The following is a 27215-nucleotide window of genomic DNA, read 5'->3' as shown; positions in this document are numbered from 1 at the left end:
TGGCTGTGCTGTGTCAGGCAGCTGAACAAAACTTCCAGGCCTCCAGATTCTGTTTGTTTTTTAAAAACAACACCCCCACAGCTTAGTGTGCTGAGACTATGGACCTTTAGAACTTGGCTCTGCCTGGCATGGGGGTGGGGCTGTCAAGAAACCCCAAATAAACAGTGCTGTTTCCTGGCCCAGCCAAGCCAGCTCATGTGGGAAGCCTGTGGTGGGGGCTTGGGGCCCTCTGTGTGACTCATGGTGACTCATCTGAGAGTAGGGCCGGATGGATTAAAGGGCCATGCCTGTCGGGCTACAGGGTTCCCTAACCTGGCACAGGGCTAGGCCTGCCATTCTAAGATGGCACTCAACCTCAGTTTTCTGGGCTGTAAAATGGGTCATGGCTGCTGCTCTGGGGTGGGGGTTCCAAACTGGTGGCTGGGCTGAGCAAGTTCTGGTTTTGTGGTGTGGCTGGTGGCGGCCTCCTCCTCGTCCCTCCTTCCAGGAAGCTCATGGGGTTGCCTGTTGTGCCGTCACTGCTGGGCTGTGGGTGAGCCAAACATGTCTCTGTGCTGGGGTGTCAGTGCCGGGGGACAGGGGCCATGCGTAGTATCTCTTTGGCTGTTCGGCTGTTCTAGGCCCTTGCTCAAAAGGCCTTGGCGTCTCCCCAGTTACCTACCATGCAGAGTCTTAGCTGACGAGGTCCTTCTGAAGGCCTGGTCCTCATTCTGGAATGAAAAGTGGCTTAAGAGCTTGGGGCAACACCACGGTGGGTCTACTGACTGTCTTGAGCCTCCAGGTCAGAGCCCAACAGCCTAGGGACACAGGGACTGGGAGGCCCTGGCTCCTGCCTTGATACCTATAGTGGGCCTGGCAGGCCATGTGGGCAGAGCCTAGGGAGGGTCCCAGAAGTGCTGAGCCCCAGGATGGACTCGGCAGTGAGGCAGACGGGGTGATCCGTTCCACGCTGTCTGTGAGAAGGGCAGTGTTCCCTCCTCCTCAGTCACAGGCACCCTGGGCCTAGGTCTCAACCCACTTAGACAACTTCTCTGATCACTTCCTGCCAGTCAAGGGCAGTTGGTGGCTTTGCCCGTAGAGGAACCCTCTGCACACCCCATCTCACCCCAGGTTCCGTGTTCCCCAGCCCTGTTCACACGCGTTCATCCCTGGCTGGTCACTTGCTGTCTCTCACTGTGGGCGGGTGTGACTGGGTAAAGGGACAGCCTGGCTAGGGACCCTCCCCACCTTTACATGTGCGGCTGTGCCCCCCCCCCCGCTGCCACTCTGGGAGTCAGGTACATTGCAGGCTGTATGTGGGGACAGCGCTGGCCCACAGTTGATTGTTTCAGAGCACAGGCTGTGGTCTGTACCCCTCTCATACCTGCTGCTGTAGACTGTTTGATGGTGTGGGAAAGCAGGTTTATGAGAGGGAATCTCAGCCCCGGAGAGCCATACAAGGTCTTTTCACACCATCGGATACCAGGCTGAGTGGTGGCTTCCTGGGACAGGCAATGTCACAGCTTACATTCTTATCAGTTTACCCAGGCCCCATGAGGGGTCACCTTCAGTCCCACTTATCAGATGGGAAAGTCAAGGCCCATAGAGGGAAAGTGATTTGTCGCTGGTCCACTGCCAGAAGACAGTAGTAGGTCCAGCTGAGCCCGGTGTGTGCATCTCCCAGTCCCGTGTTCGCTTTAGAGCCCACGAAGCTCTCAGAAGCAGTGCCAACCAGCATGGTGTCAGAGACGGGGACCTGGAGGTCTCGGCACTGGCCCCTGCCACCCACATGCCTCAGGCCTGTGGTCCTGGCAGGCTGCAGCCCCGCTGCTGATGGTGGCAGGAATCTGAGCCGGTGATTAAGGTTTGGGGAACGTTTGTGAGCTGTCTGGCAAGTAGGCCTGGGCTGTGGCCAAGTCGGACAAAGGCGGGGTGCTCTGTCCACCCAGGAATTGATAGCCCAGCCAACGTGGAAGGGCCTCACGGAGGCCAGATAGGGGTGACTCAGGAGAGGAGGCCTCAGGGACTTTCACTCTGCCCTTGTCTGTCAGCGCACTGGTCCTCAGGCAGGGAAAGGCAGATGGTCCACTCACCAACACGCTTCTGTTACGTGGGAGCAGACAGGGACCCGGGGGTTCTGGTCCCTAGCATCAGTCCTGTGCTTCCTGGAGCAAAGATCCAAACCGCTCTACAACTCCTGCTCAACACCCAGGAGCCCAGTGGGGGAAATGGGCAGAAAACTCCCAGAAGTTCTAGTTAACCGTTCTCCAGGACAGGGACCACCATCTCATATGTCTGGGTGGCCCTGTGCTTGGGGGGAACGGGGTGCAGAGCATGTTGACACTGGCTTTGAGTCCAGACAGGGGTCTCCAGCAGGACCTCTTCCACCTTGGGCCTAGGGGCTTCTGGGAACGTTCACTGACACCCTTGGTCCTTGCCGCCAGCGCAGGTCTCCACCAGTTGACCAGCCCTCGCTACAAGTTCAACTTCATTGCTGATGTGGTGGAGAAGATCGCGCCAGCTGTGGTCCATATAGAGCTCTTCCTGAGGTGCGTGGGGTTCCCAGCCATTCCCAGCTGTCCTGCTGCCTGCTGCCACTCAAAGTAGACCTGATTCCGGCAGCCGGAGGCCCAGCAACAGGTGGGGCGGGATGAGACACAACTATGGAAACCTGGAGGCTGAAGGTTAGCCTAAAGTGAGAGCATAGGCGTCTGGGAGATAGAGAGGAATAGGGGACAATCCCACTGAGGTGCCAGCTCAACAGTACAAAGTGTGTCTGAAGCAGACACGAGGGAGGGAGGACTCATGACTGCATGCGGAGGAGAGGGAGGACTGATTGGGTGGAGGTGGGTAGAGAGGGAAGCAGGTCTGTCTATGGGAGAGGAAGCCCACTGTGCGTTGTGTAGTCTAGCATCCTGGCAGGATCCCTCTTCACAGACAGGGGCAGAGCCTCCTCCTTCCTCCCACACCCAGTATTCCATCCCAGAGATGTTTGTGCTGGATGAGGAGGCCCTGCCTTCCAGACACACCAGCCAAGGTCCCATCACTCACATCCGGTCCTGAGGTCTCAATTTAGACCCCCTAGAGAGAGGCCGGTTGTGTCGGGAGCCTCAAGATTCTATAGACACAACAATCTCCACCCTTCTCGCCCTGCAGCTGGGCGGAGAGAGCCAGCTGGGATGGGGGAGCCAGACAGGAGCCCACCTGATAGGGATCAGGGTTGCTGGTGACCGAGCAGCTTATTAGTCTGACTCTGGTCTGGAGCTTCCTGGTTCCTGATGTCAATCACCATCCCCTCCCTCTGTGCTCCATGGCCAGCAAAGTGTCAGGCTACTCAACTTCCTGCACACTAACAGTGGCAAGAGCCTCGAAGTGGCAAGGTGTGTGTGTGGGGGGTATGTCAGGGGAGGAGGATGGGGAGTACTCATCTAGGGTCTAGCCTGAGCTCTGAACTATGTCAGTTCTGAAACTGTTTCCTTAAGCCATCCTGGGGCCCCTGCTCTTGGATAAGAGAGGCAGATGTGGACTCAGCCCTGGTGGGACTGTGGGACCCTTCTGCTTGCCAGGTCCCTGCTGTGACTGACAACTTATAGACCTATGCTACCCAAGGCCTTTACACACACACACACACACACACACACACACACACACACACACACACACACACACACGCACGCACGCACGCACGCACGCACGCACGCACCATCCCACCTGGAGCGGGGGTTTGACTCCAGTCTGTCTGACCCTGGAGCAGAAGCATCCACCTGCCATGTGTGATTTTCCCTGCTCTTGCCTTTGGCCCTGGGGTAAAATCTGAGACACGTCATTGAGGAAATTACAAATGGATGCACTAGGAGGCTGTCTCAACCAAAAGGGGCTAAGGAGGGACTGTGTATCTCCAGAGGGCCTAGGGCACTAACCCTGAGCTGGCTAATCACAGGCTAAGGCATCTGGGAAGCAGCGATGTCTGACTCGTGAAGCCAAAGCCTCGTGGGTGGGTAAGGACCAGGTCAGGCAGACAGCACAGAGCCTTCCAGCCACGACCCTTGACCTGTGGTGTCTGGGTAGAGGACTCTCTTGGGCCCTGTCTGCAGCCTTGAGAGGGGCTGGGTGTAGCAGCCCTGCAGGGCTTCTCAGAGAGACATGACTGGTAAGGAAACAGACACTGCAGTTACAGAGCAGGAAGCTAAGCAGCCTGGCATGGTGGGATTCCTGCTGTGCTCTGCCCCCTGCCTGACCCCAGCAAGTAGTGCCACATCTCTGGGCCTCAGTCTCCCCTGAGAGTTTTGTATAGCAGTGGTTACCTAGGGCTAAGTTACAGAGTACCACAGACTGGAGGATTAAACCCCACTCTGGAGGTATCTGCAGGACACTGCCCCTGGACCCTGGGCTAGCTCTTAACTTCTAGTAGTTCTGGGCACCCTTGGTGGAGTACATCTTCCCTACGCCTCTCCCATGCCCCCTTGTGCCTATTCTGGCTTCCTGACTTCTCAAGGTACTGATGCTTGGAAGTAGCGCCCCTACTCCATCAAAATGTCACAGTCCTGCCACACCCGCAGAGACCCACTTCCAAATAAGGTCACACCATGGAGCTGTGGTCAGGCCTTGATCACATCTGTTTCTGGGACACTGACCCACAAGTCTCCTGTGAACTTTGGATGAACTTGTCCCTGACTCCAGGGAGCCCTTAGGATGTTTGTTGCTTTCTGTGGTCTTGCCAGGCTGAGGTGACATTTTGAAAAGACTGTCACATGCTCAAGGGTGCTAGATAGACACTTGGCCTCATCTGCGTAGTGTCCTCAGGTCCTGTGTACTTTTTGTGTTACTCTGAGGAAGATCCCAAGCTGCTCCAACCTTCTGCCCCCTCCCATCCTGAAAGCAGGGTCAATGCTCCTTAGGCAGATGGCCCATTTCCCAGATGGAAAGACAGAGGCTCAGAGGGCTTACAGAGCCTGCCTGAGGGCAGCTAGGTCACAGGTGGGGTTGGGCTAATAGTTAGTGTCCTGGCTGTTTGTCTCCAGGGCCCTGCTGTCAGGCATTGGCGCCACTGTGGGCTGGCGCATGCTGACATGTCAACAAGTACTGTGTCTCACGACAGCAAACTGCAGATCAGAGATGACGGTCATATCTTTATGGCCATGAACTAGGTCCAGCGTCAGTGTTGCCAAGGCCATACCCACGTGGCAGCCTCAGTTCAAACCCCGTGGTGGAGGGAGCAGTCCCCCAAGCCTGTTCTTTCCTGTTCTTTCACTACACTTGGTTCTACTCCCTCCACCATGCTGACTTCCCCAGGCCCAGGCCTGGCCCTGAGTGTCGCCTGTGCTTTCCGTGCAGACACCCTCTGTTTGGCCGGAATGTGCCACTGTCCAGCGGTTCGGGCTTCATCATGTCAGAGGCTGGTTTGATTGTCACCAACGCCCACGTGGTCACCAGCTCCAACACCGCCTCAGGCCGGCAGCAGCTGAAGGTGCAACTGCAGAATGGGGATGCCTATGAGGCAACCATCCAGGACATTGATAAGAAGTCCGACATCGCCACTATTGTAATCCACCCAAAGGTGAATGGGATGGGGTGCTTCGGCCTGTCCCAGAAGTGCCCTCCTCAGATTGCACAGCATGATAGCTCAGCCTTCCCAGAGGATAGCAGTGATCTGAGACCCAGGGCCACTGGCCACATCAAACCTGGAGCTCTGAATTGCCCTTGCCTGAGGTGCCAACACCAGGAGCAAGCAGGACTTAAGAGGGAGGGGGTCGTCATCCCAAGCCTCCCTACCTCTTTATTGTCCTAGTTAGGCCCACATGTGGGGTTCCCTGTCCCTGCAGACTAACAGATCAGGGGAGTCAGTCTCCACCTTCCACCTCTGTGCCCATACTTACTCTGGCTATCACAAGACCTTTTGTGGTCCCCAGCAACTTCTAGAAGCCCAGGTGGTGTTCTTTCTGTTTGCGGCACAGTCACTGGAGGGAGACCCCCTCATCACCTAGACTCTTTCAGGGAGAAATGGAGTCTTGGGAAGATTAGAATTCTCTTCATTTGGAATCTGAGGGGAAACTGGGGCCCAAAGAGGTTAGACTACAGAGCTGAGACCACAGCTAACAGTGGGAGGGCCAGCATGCCAGACCTAGGTGCAAGCCATCCTCAAACTGGATTTATTGCAACCAGTGTACCATTGCATGGCTCTGGGATGGTCATGGGAGTTTCCTGTGTCCCCTGCGTCCACCATCAAACATGTCACTGTGCCTTCATTCGGGGTCAGGCACATAATTTCCTTTACTTGTCTGTGTGGCTATGTGGAGCCTAGCCCCTCCTGGATGCAGGTTCTCAGTGTTCATGGTGACAGGTGTTTGCAGGTTCACTACCAAGATGGAGGATCCATAATGGACCACCCTGATACAGACCCTCTGTAGTCCTGAGCCCTCTCATGGGCTGAATCTGGGTGCATCCCTTCCTCCTGATGACACAGAAACTGAGGATGGGTGGGACAGACAGGAGGGCTGACGTGGCAGGAACTCTTCACACTGTGAAGGCCCACTTCTCTGTGACCAGCATGCAGCTCTGCTGTGCTTAGAGTATCCAGGCTACAAGAGGCTGGTGCTCAACCCTGTGCAGCTGCAGGAAGCTATAGGACAGGAAGCTATAGGACAGGAAACTATAGGGAAGCACAGGATGCCACAGCTCTTCCACAGTTTCCCTGGTGTTAAGAGCATAAATGATTGCTGTGGACATCAAGGACACTGCCCTAAGGTGACTGGTAGAGCATGCCTGGCTTTCATTGGTAATAAAGCTTGATGTGTGTACAACATCACACATGTGTGCATGTGTGCGCTCACACACACACACACACACACACACACCACTTACCTGCTGGAGCCTCTGAAGCTTAGAGCCTGTGCCCCGCAGCTCCCCAAAACAGATATTCACATGCACCTACTCTCTCAGACCACAGCAGCCACAGGGCTGGATAGTTGAGTTCACAGACAGATGGGCTCTGCTAGCTGTGTGAAACAGTGTTCAGGTACCTAGTGTGCCAGAGATGGCAGGGCAGAGTATTTCTTTCCCTGGCCTCAGTTTTCCTGTGTGTCTCTATTAAGAGATCAAAGATTCCAAACTAGGTTTCCCAAACCCTTGGCAGGACTCTGGGGAGCTACAAACCCTTCCTACATGCCTCTGTTGGGTGCAACACACCAAGCCTTGGGACCTGCAGAGCAAACTGTCACCACTAAATCTCAGGCAGTGGCACACACCTTTAATCCCAGCACTTGGGAGACAGAGACAGGTGGATCTCTGTGAGTTTGAGGTCAGCCTGGTCTACAGAGTGAGTTCTATCAAGATTAGTCAGAGATACATAGAAAAATCTTGTCTCAGAAAACAAACAAAACCCTAACAAACCCCTGGGCTCAAGGATGTCAGAGGCCAGGCCCTGTGTACCCCCCGCGACAGACGTTTGTGGCCTCCTAAGATAAGCCTTGGTTCTGTAGGCTCCAGTCCAGTCTCAGTCAGCGGCTGGCCTGGCTTCAGGTCACGTTGGCAGCTTGCCTCAGCCTGGTCTTGGGGCTGTGAATAGCCTCCTTCCACTCCAGAGACTAGCCCGTCAGATCCCTCTCTGTGGTCTGAGCCTGCCCTCTCTCACACCCCTCTTCTCCTTCCAGAAAAAGCTCCCTGTGTTGCTTCTGGGTCACTCAGCAGACCTGCGACCTGGCGAGTTTGTGGTGGCCATTGGCAGCCCCTTTGCCCTGCAGAACACGGTGACAACGGGCATTGTCAGCACTGCCCAGCGGGATGGCAAGGAGCTGGGCCTCCGGGACTCAGACATGGACTATATCCAGACAGATGCCATCATCAATGTGAGTCCTGTGGGCAAGGCTGGCCTCAGTGACCTCTGGCCAGCTTTTTCCCTGTCCCATAATACAGCACACCACTATCTAGGAAGGCCTTTCATTATCCCATGTGGAGCATTCACCCAGGGATTGCCTCCCAGATATGGGCCACCTTGGACAGCTGCAGAGATGGGGTGACATGGTCATATCCCTGGAAGGTCTTAGCCTGCCCTACACAGCTTGGCACTTTACTTGGATTAAGGTTATGTTGGATGGTACCACTACATTCACACAGCTCCAAGCCTGGGTGCCTTGGTATGTACCCCGGTGCATGCGATGACTGGTTGCTGGAGCCATTTATGTCTGTGGAGACTACCAAACCTCAGACACTGCTTATTCTGCAGGCACCTAGTAACTGGTGAGTTGTGCAGACACAAAAGTGCATGGTTTATGCAGAGACCCAGAGGGCTAATGAGGTAGCTGCCTGCTGATGCCTGTGGGTTGAACACCAAGGCAGTGGAAGTCAATTCCAGTGACCCATCTTGTTCCTGGTGTCAGTGGTGGGGAAAATTCTTGGGGACCACCTGGGAGTTCGTGGCACAGCTAACACAGTGTTTCTCTCCTTGCAGTATGGGAACTCTGGAGGACCCCTGGTGAACTTGGTAAGTGTCCACTAAGGTGGAGTGTCTGGTTTTCTAAGGCTTTGCTCACACAGAAGCTCAGTTTGGAGGTAGGGACAAGACCCTGGTGCAGCCCTAGGAATTTCATGTCCAGAGATCAGTAATGTGACTGGGTTGGAGGTCCAGGAAGACCTGAGTACCAGGCCTGTGCTGTCTGGAACCTTCAGCAACAACTGAAAACAGCTGCCAGACTGAGACCATGTGTCCCATGGTGGAACTGGACAATGGGGGCACAGATCAGGCTGTTACTACCCTGGGGAGAGGAAACCATCCCCGTGAGCTATGTTACACTCACTCCTTCTGGAGCAGGCCCTGCTTCATCCTGGCTGAGATTTTTCCAGAATAGGACAATCTTGGATCCCAGACTCTGAAGACTAGTGCAGCCTGCCCCAGGAAACTTATCATAGAATGGGTAGTGTCCAGACTTGGTGGGCCCACGTGCTACAGGGGAACCTGAGGAATGTCTGCAGGGATACAGGCCTCACCACTGAGACAGACCAGGGAGGGATTCCTGGAGAAGACAGCATTTAGTGAGAGTGTGGATATGAAGGAATAGGTGGGCAAGAGATGCCAAGGATGAGACACAGCACATGGGGTCACACCAGGGTGGCTGAAGACAGCATGGGTCACTTCATGAGCTGGCACTTAGGCCACTTCTGTAGGTGGCTGTCTCCTCCACATTAAGTATTTCCCAGGCAAAGCTGCTAAGGGAGAGAGGCTCATGTGGTAGGAACTGGGCCAGATTCTCAAGTTTGTGCTCTAAGCCCCAAAGAGCTTACCTGACAAGCTGGTAGTTCCCTGGTTGGGTTGTCTAGGGAAAGCATCCAGCAGCCCTCCCATGGCCTGGCAGCTTTGGGGAAAGGTCCTGCCTAGGAGTGGGTCCCATTGACTGGACCAGCTCCTGCTCTGTTGGCAGTTGCCGCTTGAAGCTGGGCAGGGTGGAAACTGAGCTCAAAACAGATTACAGGCTGCTGCCCTGGCCCCACTCACTCTGCTTTCATAAGGAAGGGATAGAAGAGGTCTGCATCTCTGATGGGAATAGATGATGTCCTGAGTGCAGTGGATACTGGCTCCTAGGGCAGAGGGGCTGGGGCTTGTAAGCAGGCTCGGCCTAATAACTTCCCCCGAAGCCCTCTCCAGGGGTAAAACAGAGAAGTCCCCAGGATTTGGAGGTTACACAGGGTAGGGGTAGTGTCACTGACCCCAGTGTAACGCAGACAGCCGACTTTCCAGGGTAGCTGGGAGCTGCTTGGGGCATCTCCGTGGTGCACTGGCAGCCTGCTGTGCCTCTGGAAAGGGTGCGTGCACTGGCAGCCTGCTGTGCCTCTGGAAAGGGTGCTCTCACACCCAGCTTGGCAGCTGGTGGTTTGTTTGCACGCCTCTGAGTAACTCCACACTCTGCTCACCCTGCCCAGGATGGTGAGGTCATCGGCATCAATACACTCAAGGTTGCAGCTGGCATCTCCTTTGCCATCCCCTCGGATCGCATCACACGCTTCCTCTCCGAGTTCCAAAACAAGCATGTGAAAGGTAAAAGAACTCACCAAAGGGGCAGGTAAGGCAGGGCACTCCCAGGACGAGGCCCAGCCCTACCCAGGATAGCCAGGGATCATCTGCAGGGGCTGTGTAAGCCTTGTTTACTCCTAGACTAGGTCCCTCACTCTCCCCAAGTCAGAGACCCCAGGGTGTCTCATCCCCAGCCTGTCTTAGAGCCTTCCCCGACGCCTCTCAGCTCATGGCCACATTCACCTCCTGCTCCTCCAGACAATTTCTTCCCATGTCCCACCATCCAAGCTTGGACTCCCAGGATTCTTCTTAGCTGTTTCCTCCCTGTTGCCCGCCTGCCCACCCATCCATCTATCTATATCCACCAATCATCTACCCACACATCCAACCCTCCATCTATGAATTCATCTATTTATCTATTCCCCAATCTACCCATTTATCTGTATGCCAACCAACCCACCCATCCATTCTATTTACTGTCCCTTTTATTCATCCATTTACCAATTTATCTACTCACCTACCCACTCATCTATTCACCACTAATCCATCCATCTATCCGTCCATCCATCCATCTGTCCATCAACCTATCTACCACTCTACTCTCTAATCTATACATTCATTCACCTGCCCATTCATCTTTCCATCTATCATCCATCAGTTTATACATCCACCCACTCGTTCATTTGTCCACCCATTCATTCAGCCACCCATCCATTTACTATCTACTCACCCATTCAGTTTTTTATCCATATATGCATCTATTCGCCTACCCTTCCACTCACCCATTCATCCACCCACCAGTCTGTCTGTTCATTTGTACGTCATTGCATCCACGTATTCATCTTTCCGTCTATCCACATGCCCACTCACTCCTCTGTCCCTCCCCAATCTGCCCGCCCATTAATCTGGCCATCCATCTCTTATCCTTCCACCTATCTACTCGCCTACTTGAACACAACCCAGTGATTCGTCCACGCTCACAACCCACCCATCCATTCACACATCCATCAATCTACCCATCCAGCCATTCATCCACCTATTCTCCTTCTCCTATCCGTTTATGCTTCTACCCATCCCTAAGTACTCTCTTCAGTCTATACAGTCAGCCTAGAAGGGTATCCACTGTTCCAAGGGAGCAAAGCCCAAAAACCCAATGCTTGGGAGTCACCTCCTGCCAGCCCCTACCCCTCATCCCAGTCTAAACATTTTCCAGTCCCTCTTGCCCTCTGCGTGGACATCTGCATCCCTCTAGGGAGAGGACTTGCCAAGGACAAGGTGGCTCTCCAGATGAGAGCATACTCATCTTTTTAGTTGATGATAAAGGCCACTGTCCAGAAAAGGGCCCCATTTCCGACCTCAGGCTCCTGGTGACCCTCACCTTCCCATTTTCAGCCCAGCGAGCTGCCAATTAGCACATGTCTCCCACACCCGGCTTCTGGCTGGACCCCCGGTCTGACCCCACCCTGCAGCCCATGCCCTCTCACACTGCCTCCCTGTCTCCTCCCAGCCCCCTCACCAGCACTGCACTGAGAGCAGGGGCCCTCCTCATGCTTGCCCCTTCCTTTACGGCCCTGCCGGACACACAGTGGACCCCAGTACAGCCGAGACTGGTCCCTTGAAGAACTGCAGTTGAGGAGCCTCGTTCTGTTCCAAGTGGCCCTGTGTGAAGATGACAGGAGCAGAGCCTGTCCCTCCCAAGAATCCAAGGCACCTTCTGGTGAACAGTGGGAACTAGCCACCTTTTCTCGAGGCTAGTAGGAAGCTCAGAACTAGCCCAGGGTTCCACCTTTGCTCCATTGGTAGCCTTGGCCCCTTTCTCTAGTGACCAGGACTTTCCAGTTTATCCTGTTCATAGGATCAGAGCTCCACCCTACACAGACTGGCCTGTGTGTAACTGTTCTGCTGGACATGGCCAGTGGCCTCCTGTCCCAGATCTGCTCCTCCATTGGAGAGCACTTGTCCTAGTCACAAGTGTCCTAGTCACTTACCCTGGGTTCTGGAGAAATGCTCACCCTCATCTAGAGCTGTGTTATCACGTAAGGACAGTGCCTACTACCCAAGGGTCTGACCAGGCCTAGCTAAGTGGAGTCTGTTGACTTAAAGTCCTTTGGAAATTTGTGCTTATTTATGCTTTTCCTTTTTTAAAATAAAATCATTGAATGACCTAAACCCAGCTAATCTAAGTTCTTTAACATGTTCCTTTTATTAAATCAGGGAAGCAATGAGTACATCTACCTCTTTTCTCATCCAGGGGCTAGTGTGGTGATCTCTGGGGTTTTCAGATTCCTGAGTGACCGCAGCAGTACTGTTCAGGGGAGCTGGCCCCCTGGCTGTGAGCCAGGAGCTTCAGGATGACAGGAGAGGTAGCCAGTGGTCACGGTACACCCCTACCTCCACAGCTCACAGATTCCCTTTGGGGAACTCCCTGCTTGGTGGAGTCCCAGATGAGGAGGTGGCCTAGGGAACACACAGGACCTGCCACAGAATCAGGGGCTGGATAGGAGCTTGGGCTGGGCCCTGAGCCTGTATCCTGCTGGGGACAGCTCTGGGAACCATGACAACTGAGGATGGGCTAGCCTTGGACCCAGAGGTCTGACTTCATCTCAGCTCCTTCCTAAAGCTGGGCAGTCATAGCAAGTATATGACTGGCCGAGCTGCCCTGCCTGTTACAAACTGAGCACACAGCCCTCTGAGCCTTCGCTGTAGCCAGGAGGGAAACCTAGAGGACCTTGGAAAGATATGACATCTGAATGATGGACCTGGGTAGGGAAAATGGGGAGCGGAGGAGCTCAGGAGATGGGGTCGTGCCTATCCCAGATGGGGGTAGTGTAGGTTAGCCCAACATCCCAGGAGGCCAGTGTGTGGGGTGGTACTGAGGAAACTTCCAGAGCAGGGGGCCTACATGGGTTAGGTGTTGTGGGGCCTTGGGGAAGGAGTAAGGAGGCAAGAAGACATCAGGGCACAGCCCCTTTCTCGTGGTTGAGTCAGCCTTTGTTTGCAGGTTGAAACACGGGTTCACCAATTGCAAGAGTTGGTATAGGCGCCAGGGAGGGGCTTATGTGCTGAAGCAGGAGGGAACCAAATGCCGGGGAGCTGTCGCAGACAGCTGGCTGGGGTTCCTTGATCTGACCTGGGAGAAATCCCAGACAAGCAAAGGGCGGCTCCCTTGGTGTTGATGTTCCTGAGAAGCAGGGCCTCAGAGACTGGGCATCTAAAGTTCCGAGAGTTACAGCTGCAGAGCAGTGGGTGTGGGGACCCTCTGCTCCTCATCTCTCCTCAGCACTCTCCACATCTAGAGGCAGTGAGTCTCAGCTCTTCATGCTCTTCCAGGTTGTAGTATTGCTTCTTGGCCATTTTCTTTCTGGGTCTCCCCTCTGTTGATCTCCAGAACTCTCCAGAGCTTCAGGTGTCAGGGTCTGTATCTCTTGGTGGCGCTCTAGAACTCTCAGCTCCACTGGGGCTACAGCTCTGAGATTTGGGTGTCAGGGTCTATAGCTCTCAGTGTCTGTATGGAACTCTAAGCTCCATTTGGGGCTACAGCTTTGAGCTTTGGGTGTCAGGGTCTGTAGCTTTCCGTGTCTGTCTGGGACTCTCAACTCCCTGTGGGGCTACAGATCGGATTTTTGAGTGTCAGGGTCTGTAGTTCTCAGTGCCTTTGGGTGTCAGGGTCTGTAGTTCTCAGTGCCTTTGGGTGTCAGGGTCTGTAGTGCTCAGTGCCTTTGGGTGTCAGGGTCTGTAGTGCTCAGTGCCTGTCTGGAGCTCTAAGCTGTCTTCTTGCTTCTGCCAACTGAGCTGGGAACTTGGGTTTTTCTCATCTGCTTTTTGTGCATCCAGTTCAGCCCCCTCTGTCTGTGATAAAGATCAGAAGTAGGCAAAAAAAAAAACCAGTCAGTAATAAACCTTTATAGGGTCTGAGGGATGCATCCTCATATAGCTAGAAAGAGCATGGTAGGATTCTACCAATCACAGCACAATTTCCTGTCCACCAATCACAAGTCTCTCAGGAGCATAGCCACTTTTCTGTCAATCGCAAGCAGTTTGTGATGGATAGCTCCCACTGGGGGAAATGCTGCCCCACCCCCTCCCTACCCCACTCCACCCAGAACTTGCTGAAGACTTCTGTTGCCAGGGCTGGAGCATCTTGGACAGGGTTGTGTGGAGGTCACCAAGTCTTCTCAAGGCCTGAGTGAGGCATCCCAGAACCGTCTGGAGCTGGCCTGACTGGAGGGAGACCTCCTCCTGGCTCCAGAGGCAGCTGCAGCTATAGAGGTTCTTGCAGCTGGAGTGGAGGGCCCCACCCCTCCCCCACCCCAAGGACCATGGAGTGTGCACAACCACCAAAGGGGCTGCCAAGAAGGCTTTGTCTGGCTTATAGCCCTGCTCAAGGTTGTGAGGCACAAGGGCCTGTCAGCTGTCATTCAGGTGACCAAATGATCTACTCCTAAATGCTCACCTTATTTAAAGAAGGAACAAACCCAGAAACATTAAAATCTGCTTACATTAAGGAACCTTTATGGAAATAATGTCACCCATGTCCCCTGTTTATCCTTAGGGTCAGGTGCCCCACCAAGCTATCTCAGAACGATCCCTCAAATGTGTGAAACCCTGGCTGGAGCCTTGCCCTTGATGTTATTTGGAGGCGTGAATTACAGCAGCAAATATGATGTAGTGGTGCTTATTGTAGCTACTACTCTATAGGTCCAGAACATTCTCAGGTATCCAGCTGTCTCAACCATTTAAGGTAACCCCCTTCCCTGTCTTGGGATTCTGTTGCTGATGCCCTGATGCTCGTTAAAGTGGATGTTCTAAGTGAAGATTCCCATAGTCCCTTTCCCGTTGGGGTGCACGTACCTTACGGAGGTGATTTTCCCAGAGATCGGGGCGGGGTGGAAGGGTTGACAGACACAATTGCTCTAGCCTTGGAGACAGAACCCAGCCCCAGCTCTGTGCCACACCCCAGCCGTGTGTCTAAATACCCAGCCTCTGTGCTTAGGGCTGTGGTACTGCCAGGTGACCTGAAATGGTGGTCCCCTGTCTGAGGACGCCCCTGGCCTCAAAGGTACCCCAGGCTGCTGCTTTGCCAGGAAGCCATCCCACATTGGAAAGGGATAAGGCCCCACTCCCTACACCCATGGGAAGCTGAACTTTGTGCTTTTTAAACATGGCCTTAGGCTAAAGGCCAGTGGAGGTGTCGAAGGAGGGGCTTCCTGGATACCCAAGCTTGGGAGTTGGGTTTCATCCTGTACTGGTTCCTAGATTTAGGTGGCATCCACAGTGAAGCACCATACTCCCCACCTCCCCTCCCAGCCTCTCCTTGCATGAGCTGAATGTACAAGTGCTTATGGGACTCACATGAGTATAAGAGGCACTGTACCTAAATCCCTCGGTTAAGGGTATCTCCACTCTCCCCGAGTCCTGTGCCCTTCTGCCACCCATCTGCAAGTCCCTGTGCCCTCCCTCCTGGGTAGATCTTCATTGGCCCCACGACTACTCCGTCACTCAGCATCACCAGAGCCCCAGCTCACGGTGGTGCCGCTCCAGCCCCACCGCAGTCCCTCCCACAGGCCTCAGAACGGCAGCTGAGTGTGTCTGGGATTCGGGTAGAGTCCAGAGCCTCCCAGCCCAGCTCCCCTGGGCATTGTTGCTATCCATTCATCGTTTGCTCTGGATAATAGGTTATTCTAGTACCATGTGCTCAAAGGACTCCAACCCCACTCCCACCCCCAGTGGTTTCCTAGTTTTCCCATCTATCAAGCCGTTCATCCTTGTCCCAGTGCTGCATGGCTTAGTGCCCGTGGCTCTCCCAGGAGGTCCTGAGGCAGGTGGTCTGAGCGCCTGTGCTTTCCCAGGAGGTCCTGAGGCAGGTGGTCTGAGCGCCTGTGCTCTCCCAGGAGGTCCTGAGGCAGGTGGTCTGAGCACCTGTGCTCTCCCAGGAGGTCCTGAGGTCTGTGCTCTCCCAGGAGGTCCTGAGGTCTGTGCTCTCCCAGGAGGTCCTGAGGCAGGTGGTCCGAGTGCCTGTGGCTCTCGCAGGAGGTCTGAGCTGTCCCACTCTGTTCTTCCTCATCATCTCTGCTCTCTGAGCTCCCTTTGTTCCAGATACAGTTGAGAATCAGCTTTTTGATTTGTATGGAAAGAAATCAAAGGCCTGATGGCATTTTGTTTGGAGCTGCAGTGTGTCTGTTAAAGACTTTGGGGGCAATTGCCAGTTTAACAGTGCTACACCCCCAGATCCAGGATCACAGCACCTAGCTTTTCTCAGCACATGTTATAGTGGGTATACACTATACTGACCAATCTCTGATGGCCTGACCAATCTCTGAGGCCTGCTACCAGGATCTCCAAGCACTTTGATTCCCCTGGAGGCTGTTTCTCCCTTAAACTACCAGTTTCAGCCGCGATATCATCTGGGCTCTTGGTGGGAAGATTTTTAGCCACTCATCAGCTTCTTTACTAGACGGAGGCCATTCATTTCTCCCTGAATGGACCTAAGTGTTCGGGGCTTTCCAGACCCTGAGTGGTGGAATGCATGGACATGAAACAGTGGATAGCTCCCCTAGCAGCCTTGTGAGGTCTGAGGTCTGCAGCAACAACTCATCTCGAATCTTTGACATTGGTAACTATCTGTATTTTCCCCATGATCACAGTGGGTAATGGTTTATTCATTTTATTGATTTCAGAGGATTGGATTTTGGTTCATTTCTATCTCTGCTGGGCTGTTTTGTGGCTCGTTGGGTCATGCTCTCATCTTTTCTTCTGCTGTCTTTGAGTTTCATTTGGTCACCTTTTTCTTGTTTTTGTTTTGTTTTGTTCTTTGTTTTCAAGACAGGGTTTATCTGTGTAGCCCTAGCTGTCCTGGAACTCACTCTGCAGACCAGGCTGGCCTTGAACTCACAGAGATCCACCTGCCTCTGCCTCCTGAACATGGGATTAAAGGCATGCACCACCAGCTCTTGGCCTTTTCTTTAAGGGAATTTGAAGCCACTGGTTTGATACTTTACTCTTTAAATTAAAAAAAATTACTGGGTCTGGAGGGATGGCACAGCAGTTTAACGCACTTACTGATCTTGCAGAGGACCTGGGTTCAGTTCCCAGCACCTACATGGCAGCTGTTAACTCCATTTCCAGGGGGATCTGATACCCCCTTCTGGCCAACATTGGCATTGCATGCATGGGATGCAAGTAAAACATAAAATTCTCTCTCTCTCTCTCTCTCTCTCTCTATATATATATATATATATACATATATATATATAAAACAAAACTTACTAAATCTCTTTACATTTTTTATTATTTCCACAGGAGGGGTGTGTGTGCCATGGCATGCATGCAGAGGGTTAGAAGACAACTTTGTGGGGGTCAGCTCTCCGCTTCCATCTTTATATGGGTTCTGAGTATCAAGCTCAAGTCACCATGCTTGTACCACAAGTACCCTTACCTTCTGCGCTGTCTTGCCTACCTGAGTCATGTTTTTTCTAACATGGGTGTTTAGTTGTGCTCTTTACTTCTAAGAACAACCTCTGTTCCATGAAAGTTTTAGTTAGGAATATTTTCATTGATGTAGTTGAAAATATTCTCTCATTTCTCCTTTTGCTCTCATCTCTGAGTAAGGCTTCTTGTCTCTTACTTCTTAAGCATTGGGGTTTCACAGACTCTTTCTACTGTTGGTTTCTGGTCTGATTCCACTGTGTTCAGGGAATTCTAGTGAAATGAAAACTTGAAATGTGTCAAGCCTTGCTTTGGGTTCGGAACCTGTCCCAGTGTTTTCAGCCAGGGTTGAGGGCGAGGACAGTCGAGGGTGGGGGAGGCTTGGGGAGGCCCTTGAGAACTGCACCTCATTGTGACCAGTGCTCTCTGTGCATAGTCAGGTGGCCTTTACAGAGAGAGCAGAGAGAGGTATGGGCTCAGGCCCCAGTGGGGCATCAGCGGTGGGGAAGCTGGAAGAGCTGGGGTGAGGAGGGAGCTCAGCCGGGGCAAAGGGGAGGGGTCAGATGGAGGGGAGGGAAGGCACTAAACCCACCTGCCAGAAGCAGATTAGAGCCAGACACATCCAGAGAGCAGTCAGGACAGGGCAGCCCCAGGCCCCTGCTCAATAGCAAACTGACTCCTGGTTCCCCACCCTACTGAGTACCCTTGGGGTTCCCTTCTCAAGGGCAGAGACTGTGTAGCCTAACTGAGCCCAATGTGTTCCATTTCCAGACTGGAAGAAGCGCTTCATTGGCATCCGGATGCGGACCATCACGCCAAGGTGAATGCCATGGGCGACATCTCCCTGTCCTGTCCTCCCGAGACCCTTCCATATGCTGACCACTATGGCCATCTGCCGGCAGGTCCTAGAGGGGACAGACCCACTACCACTGCCTGGTGGATTCCTTCTGCTCCTTCCCAGCTCTATCCAGATGCCCCGTCCTCCAGGAAGCTTCCAGACTTTGCTTCCTGAGGTTCCCACAATGAGTAATTAAAACTGGGTGGCTTAAAACAACCAAAATATATTGAGAGTTCTGGTGCCCACAAGCCTCACTCTGTGAGGTTCCAGAGTGCATCCTTCCTGGGTGTGTTGACTCCCCTGGCCGTGGGCCTTCCTCAGCAGGCTGTCATATCCCTCATCCTCGCCCATCTCCACATGGCCTTCTCCAGCCTGTGCCTGAGCCCCAAAACTGCCAGTCACTGGATGTGAGAGCTGCCCAGGTCCATTACTTCATCTCAAGGTCCCTGACCAACTAGCGTGGCAAAGACCTTGTTTCCAAACATGGTCATGTTTTGAGGTCCTAGTGGACATTTCTCCACCTCCACAGGCCACTCACGTAGAAGAGCCTCCCTTGTTTGTACACCCCACTTTCCTTTAACACCGGGGTGGAATGGCCTGTCTGGTGACCTTCCCACCCTGCCTGCCACCTTGACTGTGAGTTCCAAGGAGATGGCTGTATTCCCACCCTCCTCTTGGCCCTGGCCCTGGTAGAGGTTCAGAACAGGACAGCTGCCTGGAATTACAGGATGAAGTGATAAAGAAGGGGGTTGAGGAGGAAGGGGGGGACAGCCCAGCCCAGGGCTGTGAAGGAGGCTCTACTGCATTGTGAACTCTGGGGATAACTCTGGGATATCTACTAGCCACCCCTAACTCACTCTTCCTGCTTCGGCAGCTGTCAATCTAGGGAGCAGATTTTAAGCAATCTGCAGTTAAGACCAGCAGACCAGCTCATCCACTTCCATCTGTCCCGTCTTCTCTGTCCACTCTATGACCGATCATCCTCCGCCTTTCCACCCAGTGCCATCCGTCCACCCGCCCACCTGCCCTCCCTCCTCCACCCCTTAGAACCCATCCTCCGTCTAGCTGTCTCCTCTCCACACTCTCAGCCAGTTATGGCCACTAAACAGCCCCGTCTCATGGGGTTCAAGGTGCTCTGAGAGCCCACAGGAGGCTGTTTGTCTGGCTTGAGTGGTGGCGGAAAGGGGCAGCCACATGCCAGGGACCTGGGCTGGAGGCAGAGGCTGACACAGAACTGCCCTTTCAGTTTGGTGGAGGAGCTGAAGGCCGCCAACCCAGACTTTCCATCAGTCAGCAGCGGAATATACGTGCAAGAGGTCGTTCCCAACTCACCTTCTCAGAGGTATGCTTGGCCAGCAGAGGGAGGGCTGCTGACACTCAGTCATGGGGGGGAGGTGTGTGCTGGGGGCTGGGCTGGGCCTCCTCGCTGACCTTATGTGACCCACAAGCCTCCTGGCAAGGAGCTGTGGAGTCTGGCCTCCTTTCTGAGCCATGGGAGGGATGAACTGTCCCTGAGAGCATTGGCCACGCCTGTCCTTGGAGCAGAGGGATCTTTCCTTCAGGAAGCAGAGGCTGTCTCCAAGCCTCCCTCTCTACAGAAAGAGCTGGGGCCTCAGTTTTCTCATTTGTAGAAAGGATCTTGTTCTGCTGACCCCCATCCTAGAGACTTTGTCACAGAAAATGAGATAAAGCCTTTGGTTTTTGTTGTTGTTTGTTGTTTTTTGGTTTTTCAAAACAGGGTTTCTCTGTATTGTTTTGGACGCTGTCTTGAAACTCGCTCTGTAGACCAGGCTGGCCTCAAACTCACAGAGATCCGCCTGCCTCTGCTCCCAAGTGCTGGTATTAAAGGTGTGCCACCAAAGCCCGGCCCTTGTTTGTTTTTTTAAGAACTATAGAAACGTTAGGTGCAGCCCTGGAATGGTGGCACAAGAGTGTATCCTCAATTTGGTCTCAGCTAGATAGAGATCCAGCCTAAGCCACATGGGGCCCTGTCTCAAAAGCAAACAAACAAAACCCATGAAATCCAAACAAACAAACAAATGTTACAAACAAGTAAACAAAGCGATGTTAAGTATTGGGTCACCGTGAGTGCCATGATGGGTAGGTCGCATCAGTTATTTTGAGCTGTGGCTCTGGGATCTAGAGGGGCCCCACTGGCCTGTAGTCTGCTGTGGGGAGGTGGGCCTGCTCCTCTTCTGCAGTTTGAACATCAGTGCCTCTGACTTTCCACGGGCATTCTTCCTCAAAATCATTTTGTTAAACTGCTGCTGCTGAGCCCAGGTGAGCACCACCCGAGCCCTGGGGGTATGTGCATGCTGAGGGTCTTTCTCCTGGTTTGCAGAGGAGGCATCCAAGATGGTGACATCATTGTCAAAGTCAATGGACGCCCCTTGACGGACTCCAGTGAGCTGCAGGAGGCAGTCCTGAGTGAATCCCCGCTGCTGTTGGAGGTGCGGCGGGGGAATGATGACCTCCTCTTCAACATCACCCCTGAGGTGGTGATGTGAAGTTACCGTCTTCCAGTGCCATGCCAAAGCCTGCTGAAGGCGGGGTCCCGACCTTCACGAGATCAGGATGATGGGCTGCTGTGGTCCTCAGAAGGGCCAGCAGGCTCCTATTCTGCATCCGGGGCTGAGTCAGAGGCTGGACCTAACCAGGGGCCTGGATCTCAGCCTTAACCCTGAACTCCATTTCCAACAGAGGGAGCACAGTGTCCCCTGGACCAAATGCTCCTGATGTCACCTTCTGAGTTCTCTGGATTTACAAGCTCCTAGAAATTTCCCTGGAAGTCTGCCCTTACCCCGGCTCCCAGCCTCTACCCTCAGGAAGGCCCACCTGGCTCCCATCCCACTCGTCTCCATGGTGTCCCAGTGCCTAGACCTAGACCTCTCCCCTCACAGTGCTTTCCTGACCCCACCTGCCTTCCGTCTGCCTCAGCACCCCCTCATAGTAAGACAGGGGCTGCTCGCCCTGCCACCTGGCATCCCTGGGGGTCAGGCCCTGCAGCTGTCTCCTGGAGAGGCCAAGGTCCTGACCTGGAGCAGGTATGTCCCTCACTGCCCAGCTGAGCCTGTGCTGGCCCAGGCAGGCAGGAAGGAGTGTCTTGATCACAGACCCCAATCCTGAGAGCTCATTCTCCCAAGGTGACCATGTGGTGACCAGAGAGGGAGCTGGCACCTGCCTGAGGTGCAAGGACTGAGCCACTTCACCTCTGAAGGCACACAGTTCTGGTGCGTCTCTGGAGACTGCCACCCAGCAGCCAGCAGGCTCCCGAGGGCATCTTCGTTCTCCCTAGTGTTTCAAGTGTATTTGTGAGCTTTGCTGTAAAATTACCCCCACTGCCCGTGTTGCTTGTACTGTATGTTTCTCTACTGTACGAAATTAAAGTTTACAAGCGCATAGCTGTCACGGAGAGGTGTTTGCACCCCCACCGACCGGGCTCTTGCTGGGGCTCCACACCTAGTACATTGTTGGTGCCGGTCTGAGACCTGTAAGTGGCCTCTCCATGTGTCAGCCACAAGTAGCAAGGAACGCAGCGATCCTAGGGCAGCCTGCTGCTGTGGGCAGCCTGAAGCTGGGGACAGTTCCCTCGCATCCAGCTTTGAGGTTTCCCATCTCCCTCCTGACACTACCCAACTCCTGGTTGCTGTGGGAAGCAACATCAGTGAGAAAGGCATGTGGTCCCCAAGCCCTTCCATGCAGCTTGGCCATGTGGACAAGCTCTTTCCCTGGCCCCTCTTATTTCTTTCTTCTCTTGAATACTACCCACAGCCCACAGTGGCTGGGAGTAAGAGTTTTCCGAGAGGAAATTCTCAGAAGGGCTTGGAGTGGGGATTTGGGGCTGGAGACCCACACCCATGCTTCTCTCTACTGGAGTTCAGAAGGATCTGGGACCTTCCAGCTCAGCCTGCCCACAGGGGCAGGGTCTGCACAGCATAAACTGCAGGCGTTTGAGCGATCCACTCTAGGGCTCCTGTTCCCCAGCCTCATAAGTTCCCCAGGGCAGCAGAAGTGTCTTGTACTGGGACTCTCTGGAGACGGATGTCTTAATGTTTGGCAGCTGTGGAGGGATAGCTGGCTGCGTGCTGTATGGCTAACCAGAAGAGAAGATGGGAGTGTACCCAGGCAGAAAGGACTAGAAAGGAGCAGCAAGTACCTTTGTAAGGAAGGTGCCTGCTAGCCCACATGCCACACTCTCAGCTTTGAGGCACAGGCACAAGTTACCACGGCAGGGCTATACCAACGTTTCCCAACCCTTCGCTGTACCCCGCAATAGCTGCCCATCAGCTCCCCGCTTCTGTCCACCCCTTGTTCCAGTACACCCGCCACTACCCTCTTCTGAGAGACCAGACCTGGCTTCAGAGCCTGGTATAGCTCACACAGTATCTGCCCCTCCCAGCATGCTGTGCCTGCCAGCTCCCACCGGGCTGGACCAAACCCAGTAGGCCCTTGCTTGCTTCTGTGGAGACCTTGACACAAAGACCTTACAGGTCACCATAAACATTTCAGACCCAGGTCTACGTTCTGCTGTTTATACCATGTGTTAGTGTCTTCCACATGGTGGGCAGAAGCTCAGCTCCCCTCAATGTCTATCCCCACGCCTACTGAGGCAGGCTTTGGCACCCTAAATAAGTCCTACTTCCTAGCCCCTGTCCACCCCATAGCAGTTGAGAGATAGGGGCTCACAGACCTCTCCTCTCTCAGGTACCGACTCAGTCAAGTTGTGCTCTTCTGGGCCTGCCTGGACCCCTACTGGCTGTAGCACCCACAAGCCCCCTAGGACCTCCACAATAGTCAGACCTAGTACCAGGTGGTGTGGCTACCTCAGTTTCCCAAGCTGTAAAGTGAAGTTAATACTGTTGTCCTGGATGAAAAGGCACACAGGGGTGTCTGGGTTCCAAAGTGCCACCCACCCGTCTCCTCTCTTCCTGTTCCTACGCCACTATTCTCTGGTTTGGCCTCTGGTTGACTTTATATGAAATCAGAGGCTGAAGGTGGAGTCTCTGAGTTCAGGGGGATGGACTGTCTGGGATCTGACCCACTGCCCTTTAGCTCTGAGCTTCGGTATTCAGTGAGGTCATGGACACACAACGTATACCCCCAGAGATAGCCAGGAGTTCTTAGAGAAGGCTCACCATATACCGGGGACCAATCCCCACACCCCAGATTCCTGTGTGGGTGGCCATAGCAGTCCCCGTCCTCTCCCAGGCTTGGGAGAGTGGTCCCTGACCGCTCCCAGCCAAGTGGGCTGACCCTCAGCTGCTCAGCCAGCTGCAGTTCGTGAAAAACAACTTTTTCAGAGTCAGCCAGCTGCCGCCAGAGTATTGTGCAACTCTTTGGGTTCCCACGAACCCCAACAGCTAAGTTCCTACCCGCCCTCCACTGTGTGTCCCGTGAGACAGTAAACAGGGGCGTTCACAAGCAGTTCCAACTTGGAGCTCCATTCACAAACAGACTAACCAGCATGGGGCCCTGCCTTCCAATACCCTGCTGGATGTGGGAGAAACTGAGGCCTCGAGAGGAAGAAGACTGTTCCAGGTCATACATGAACGGATGGCTGATCTTCAGGCGACCTGGGAAGGTTCTACCCATCCCTCAGGTAGTGAGCCATGGCAACAGCTGCTGCAGGACAAACTGCTCCTCAGTAAGGAGCCCAGGGTGGCCATGTACCAGCACTGACCCTCAGGGTTCATTATGTCCTCCCTGTCACAAGGGTAACCAAAGATGAAAATTCTGGAATAAGACCCAGTTGAGGGGAGTAGGAGCCTTGGGCTGTGCCTGCCCCTTGACCTGAGCAGTACAAGTTACCACGGAGTCACCGACTCTCCGTCTTACCTGCTATCACCCCTCCTCCCTCACACAGCCCCAGGGATCTTGGTCTTCAGGTCTTCCTGGATCCAGTGGTTGCTCTTTTCCAGGCCTGGCCTTTGTCCAGTGACTCCTCTGACTAGAACCTTCTCCCAGGTCCCGGGGAGTGGGACAAAGATATTTAGTAGCAGCAGTCCTCTCAAATCCACCTTCCAATGTGGCCACATTGAATGAATTTCCCTTTGCTGTTTCCCGCCATGACTCTGACTTTCTGAATTGACTTATTGATGATGGGTGGCTGTACCTGGTGTGGGGCAAAGGCTGTGACCCTCATGTGTTCATCAGCAGTACTGACCAACAGCCTTGATCTCTTAGGGGGGCAGGATGTTCTTGTTGGACCCCCTGTGCCTATGTCTTGACATGTAGGGGAGGCAGACTTTGCTCCCCAAACCCAGTGTTCCTCTGGAACTCTGTGGACCCATCTGCTCAGGATTCTGAGAATGGTAGGGCATTTTCCCTGTCAGGTTGCCTGTTGTCAGAGTCTGATTTGCCTTGGATGGGCCCTGACCCCCTTCCTCAGGACAGATATACAAGGAGCCATCAATGGCTTTCATGTTTCTTTAGAAGTTGCTTAAAAGGGAAGAAAGAAGTGTGCTGGCAAGATGGGTCAGCAAGTAAAGGCACCTCCTGCCACATCATGTCTTGACTTTAACCTCTGGGACTCCAACAGAAGGGGAGAACTGACTTCCACATCTGTCTCTGACCTCCATGTAGCTCTCATGGCATGTGGGCTCAACATAACACACACACACACACACACACACACACACACACACACACACACGGCTTGAGGACTGTAGTTTGAATACCTATTGCGGATCACTTAAGGTGGGGTTCTTGTACAGGTCAGACTCTTTAAGGTTAAAAGTCTAGCACTTCGGGGAGGAGGGTAGAGGCAGTTGGATCTCTGTGAGTTCAAGGCTACCCTGGTCTACAGAACTAGTCCCAGGCCAGCTAAGGTTGTTACAAAACCCTGTCTCAAAAAACAAAACAAACAAACAACAAAAATCCCAGGGCATTCCCAGTTAGTTCTCTTTCTGCCTCCTCTTTGTGGATAAGGATGTAAGCTCTAGGCTACTGCTCCAACACCATGCCAGCTAACTGGCTGCTAAGATGGTCACAGACTCTCATACTTAATAACTATAAGCTCCAATAAACTTCTTTAAGTTTCCTTGGTCCTGGTCATCACAGAAATAGAAAAGTAACTAAGACACACACACACACACACACACCATGTACAGACACACAACTGTGCACACACACCTACTTATGCTACGTCCCTAAATGCACCACTTGTGCAGAGTTCCACACTATGCAGAGCTGTGGGCAGCAGGACTTGGCCAACACGGGTGCTTAGAGACTTCTGTTATTTGCTGGCATCAACCATGAATGAACTTTTCTGGAATTTTCTCCATAGCACCTGACAGAGTCCCTGATAGAGTCACAAAAACCACTTCCTGGAAACAGCACAGGCATCCACGGCAGATGGCTGGAGAAACACATCCTGACCAGGCATACAGTGTGTTCAGCCTGTCATGGTTGGACTGTGACATGTCCCCTGCACGCTTGTGTTGTGAATGTTGGGTCCCCAGCTGGTGGTGCTACTTTTGGGAGGTGATGCATTGCTGGAGGAAGTAGGTATCGGGACCAGGTCCTTGAGGTACTCTGCTCTTGGCTTCTCTCTCTGTTGGTCTGTCTGCCTGTCTCTGTCTCTGTCTCTCTCTTTCTCTCTCTCTTTCAATCCCCTCTCCTCCCCACCCCTTCCTTCTCCCTAACAAGTACTTTGGAATATCACTAAACATTGCCTTTAAAATGGTGAGCATCAGACATTTTATGTTACATTGTGGTATGATTGGCTTTTTGTTTGTTTGTTTGGTTTTGCTTTTGGTTTTCCAAGACAGGTTTTTTTTTCCTGGAACTATCTTGGAACTCACTCTGTTGTTCGAGTTGGCCCTAGACTCAGAGATCTGACTGCTTTTTCCTCCTGAATGCTGGGACTGAAGGCATGTACCACCAAAGTCCAGCTCACATTATGTGTTTTTTTAACCTAAACTTTTTAAAATAAATTTTTATTTAAATTAAAAACAATCTTATTTTACATACCAATCCCAGAAATTTTAAGAAGGAAAAAAGAAGCCACTCTTGGTCCACTGTCATTATGCAGACAGCATGAGGGAGGGGAACCAAGCTGTGATGTCTATATACGCAATCACTAGGGCAGTTCTGCATGTGTTCAAGGCACGAGAGGCCTGGTCTTCAGTCTGGAGCTCGTGGTAGGGGATGGGGCACAGCTTGCATCATGACCGTGTGTGGAGACCAACCCTCCAGACCTGACAGCCTCGTGGCAGCATGCCTAAGGCCCAGCAGCATGAGGAGTGCTGCCTAGGTCACTCTGACCCTGGAATCTAAGCCTGACTTCCGTCTTGCATGGCCCATCCCACCCTGGGACCTTGGTGTCCTTCCTCATAGAATAAAAGGCCACATTCAACCCCTGCTTCTTCCCAGCTTGCATTCCAAATCTGTCCTGAGAGAATTGTCAGGACTGGATCCAAGGGACAGTAGAGAGGACTACACACCATCTTCGGCTGTAAGGACTCTGTCTGGTGGGGATGCTGTCTCAGCATTACCTCTCCTCCAACATAGGAAGCATCTAACCCAGCCAGGTGGGTAGGATGCTCACTGGAGTGAAGTATGAACTCATCTTTGGATGAATGGGAGCAGGGGTGTGGGCAGACTCTAAGCTGCTTTGGACCTTTGTTGCTGTGAAAGGTTGATGTGGCCATACGGAAAACTTTAGGGAAGGGAGGGTTTGTTTGGGCTCATGGTTTTGGAAATTCCAGTCCATGTCAATAGTCCCTGTTGCACTGGGCCTGTGGTGGTACTAGATAGCACCTCAGGGGTACATAGTAGAAGAGGCTGTTTATATCCTGGTAGCCAGGAGTGGGGGTGGCTGGCATTTCAAGTTCCTCTTCAAGGGCACACCCCCAGTGACCTAATTGCCTCCCTCTAGGCTCCAATTCCTGAAGGTTCTGCTATCTCCCAGTGGCACCAGAGCCTGGAAACCATGGTCTTTGAGAATATTTAAGGTGCAAATCAAATCAT

The 27215-nt window shown here is 53.2% G+C and overlaps 1 protein-coding gene across 5 annotated transcripts in view; it reads left to right on the top strand.

Annotated features, from left to right (window-relative positions):
* The window catches only part of Htra3 (HtrA serine peptidase 3), a 33041-nt gene extending 7489 nt beyond the window's left edge, over positions 1–25552 (top strand). The window contains exons 2-9 of one of the 5 annotated variants that reach the window (XM_040746962.1): positions 2429–2528; positions 5314–5536; positions 7629–7823; positions 8426–8458; positions 9892–10006; positions 18179–18227; positions 19492–19587; positions 25531–25552. In XM_040746962.1, the coding sequence (XP_040602896.1) occupies positions 2429–2528; positions 5314–5536; positions 7629–7823; positions 8426–8458; positions 9892–10006; positions 18179–18227; positions 19492–19587; positions 25531–25537 (818 nt within the window). In that variant the 3' untranslated portion in view covers positions 25538–25552. Of the gene's footprint in view, positions 1–2428; positions 2529–5313; positions 5537–7628; positions 7824–8425; positions 8459–9891; positions 10007–11489; positions 12152–18178; positions 18228–19491; positions 19588–19693; positions 19948–20586; positions 21645–25530 lie in introns of those variants that run through there. The other 4 variants (XM_005068853.4, XM_040746961.1, XM_013112440.3 and 1 more) reach the window with 4 other exon arrangements.
* Positions 25553–27215: the final 1663 nt, after the last annotated feature.

Source organism: Mesocricetus auratus, unplaced genomic scaffold (genome assembly GCF_017639785.1).
Source record: "Mesocricetus auratus isolate SY011 unplaced genomic scaffold, BCM_Maur_2.0 Super-Scaffold_100006, whole genome shotgun sequence".
Taxonomy (NCBI): Eukaryota; Metazoa; Chordata; class Mammalia; order Rodentia; family Cricetidae; genus Mesocricetus; species Mesocricetus auratus.
This window is presented reverse-complemented; position numbering and strand designations above follow the sequence as displayed.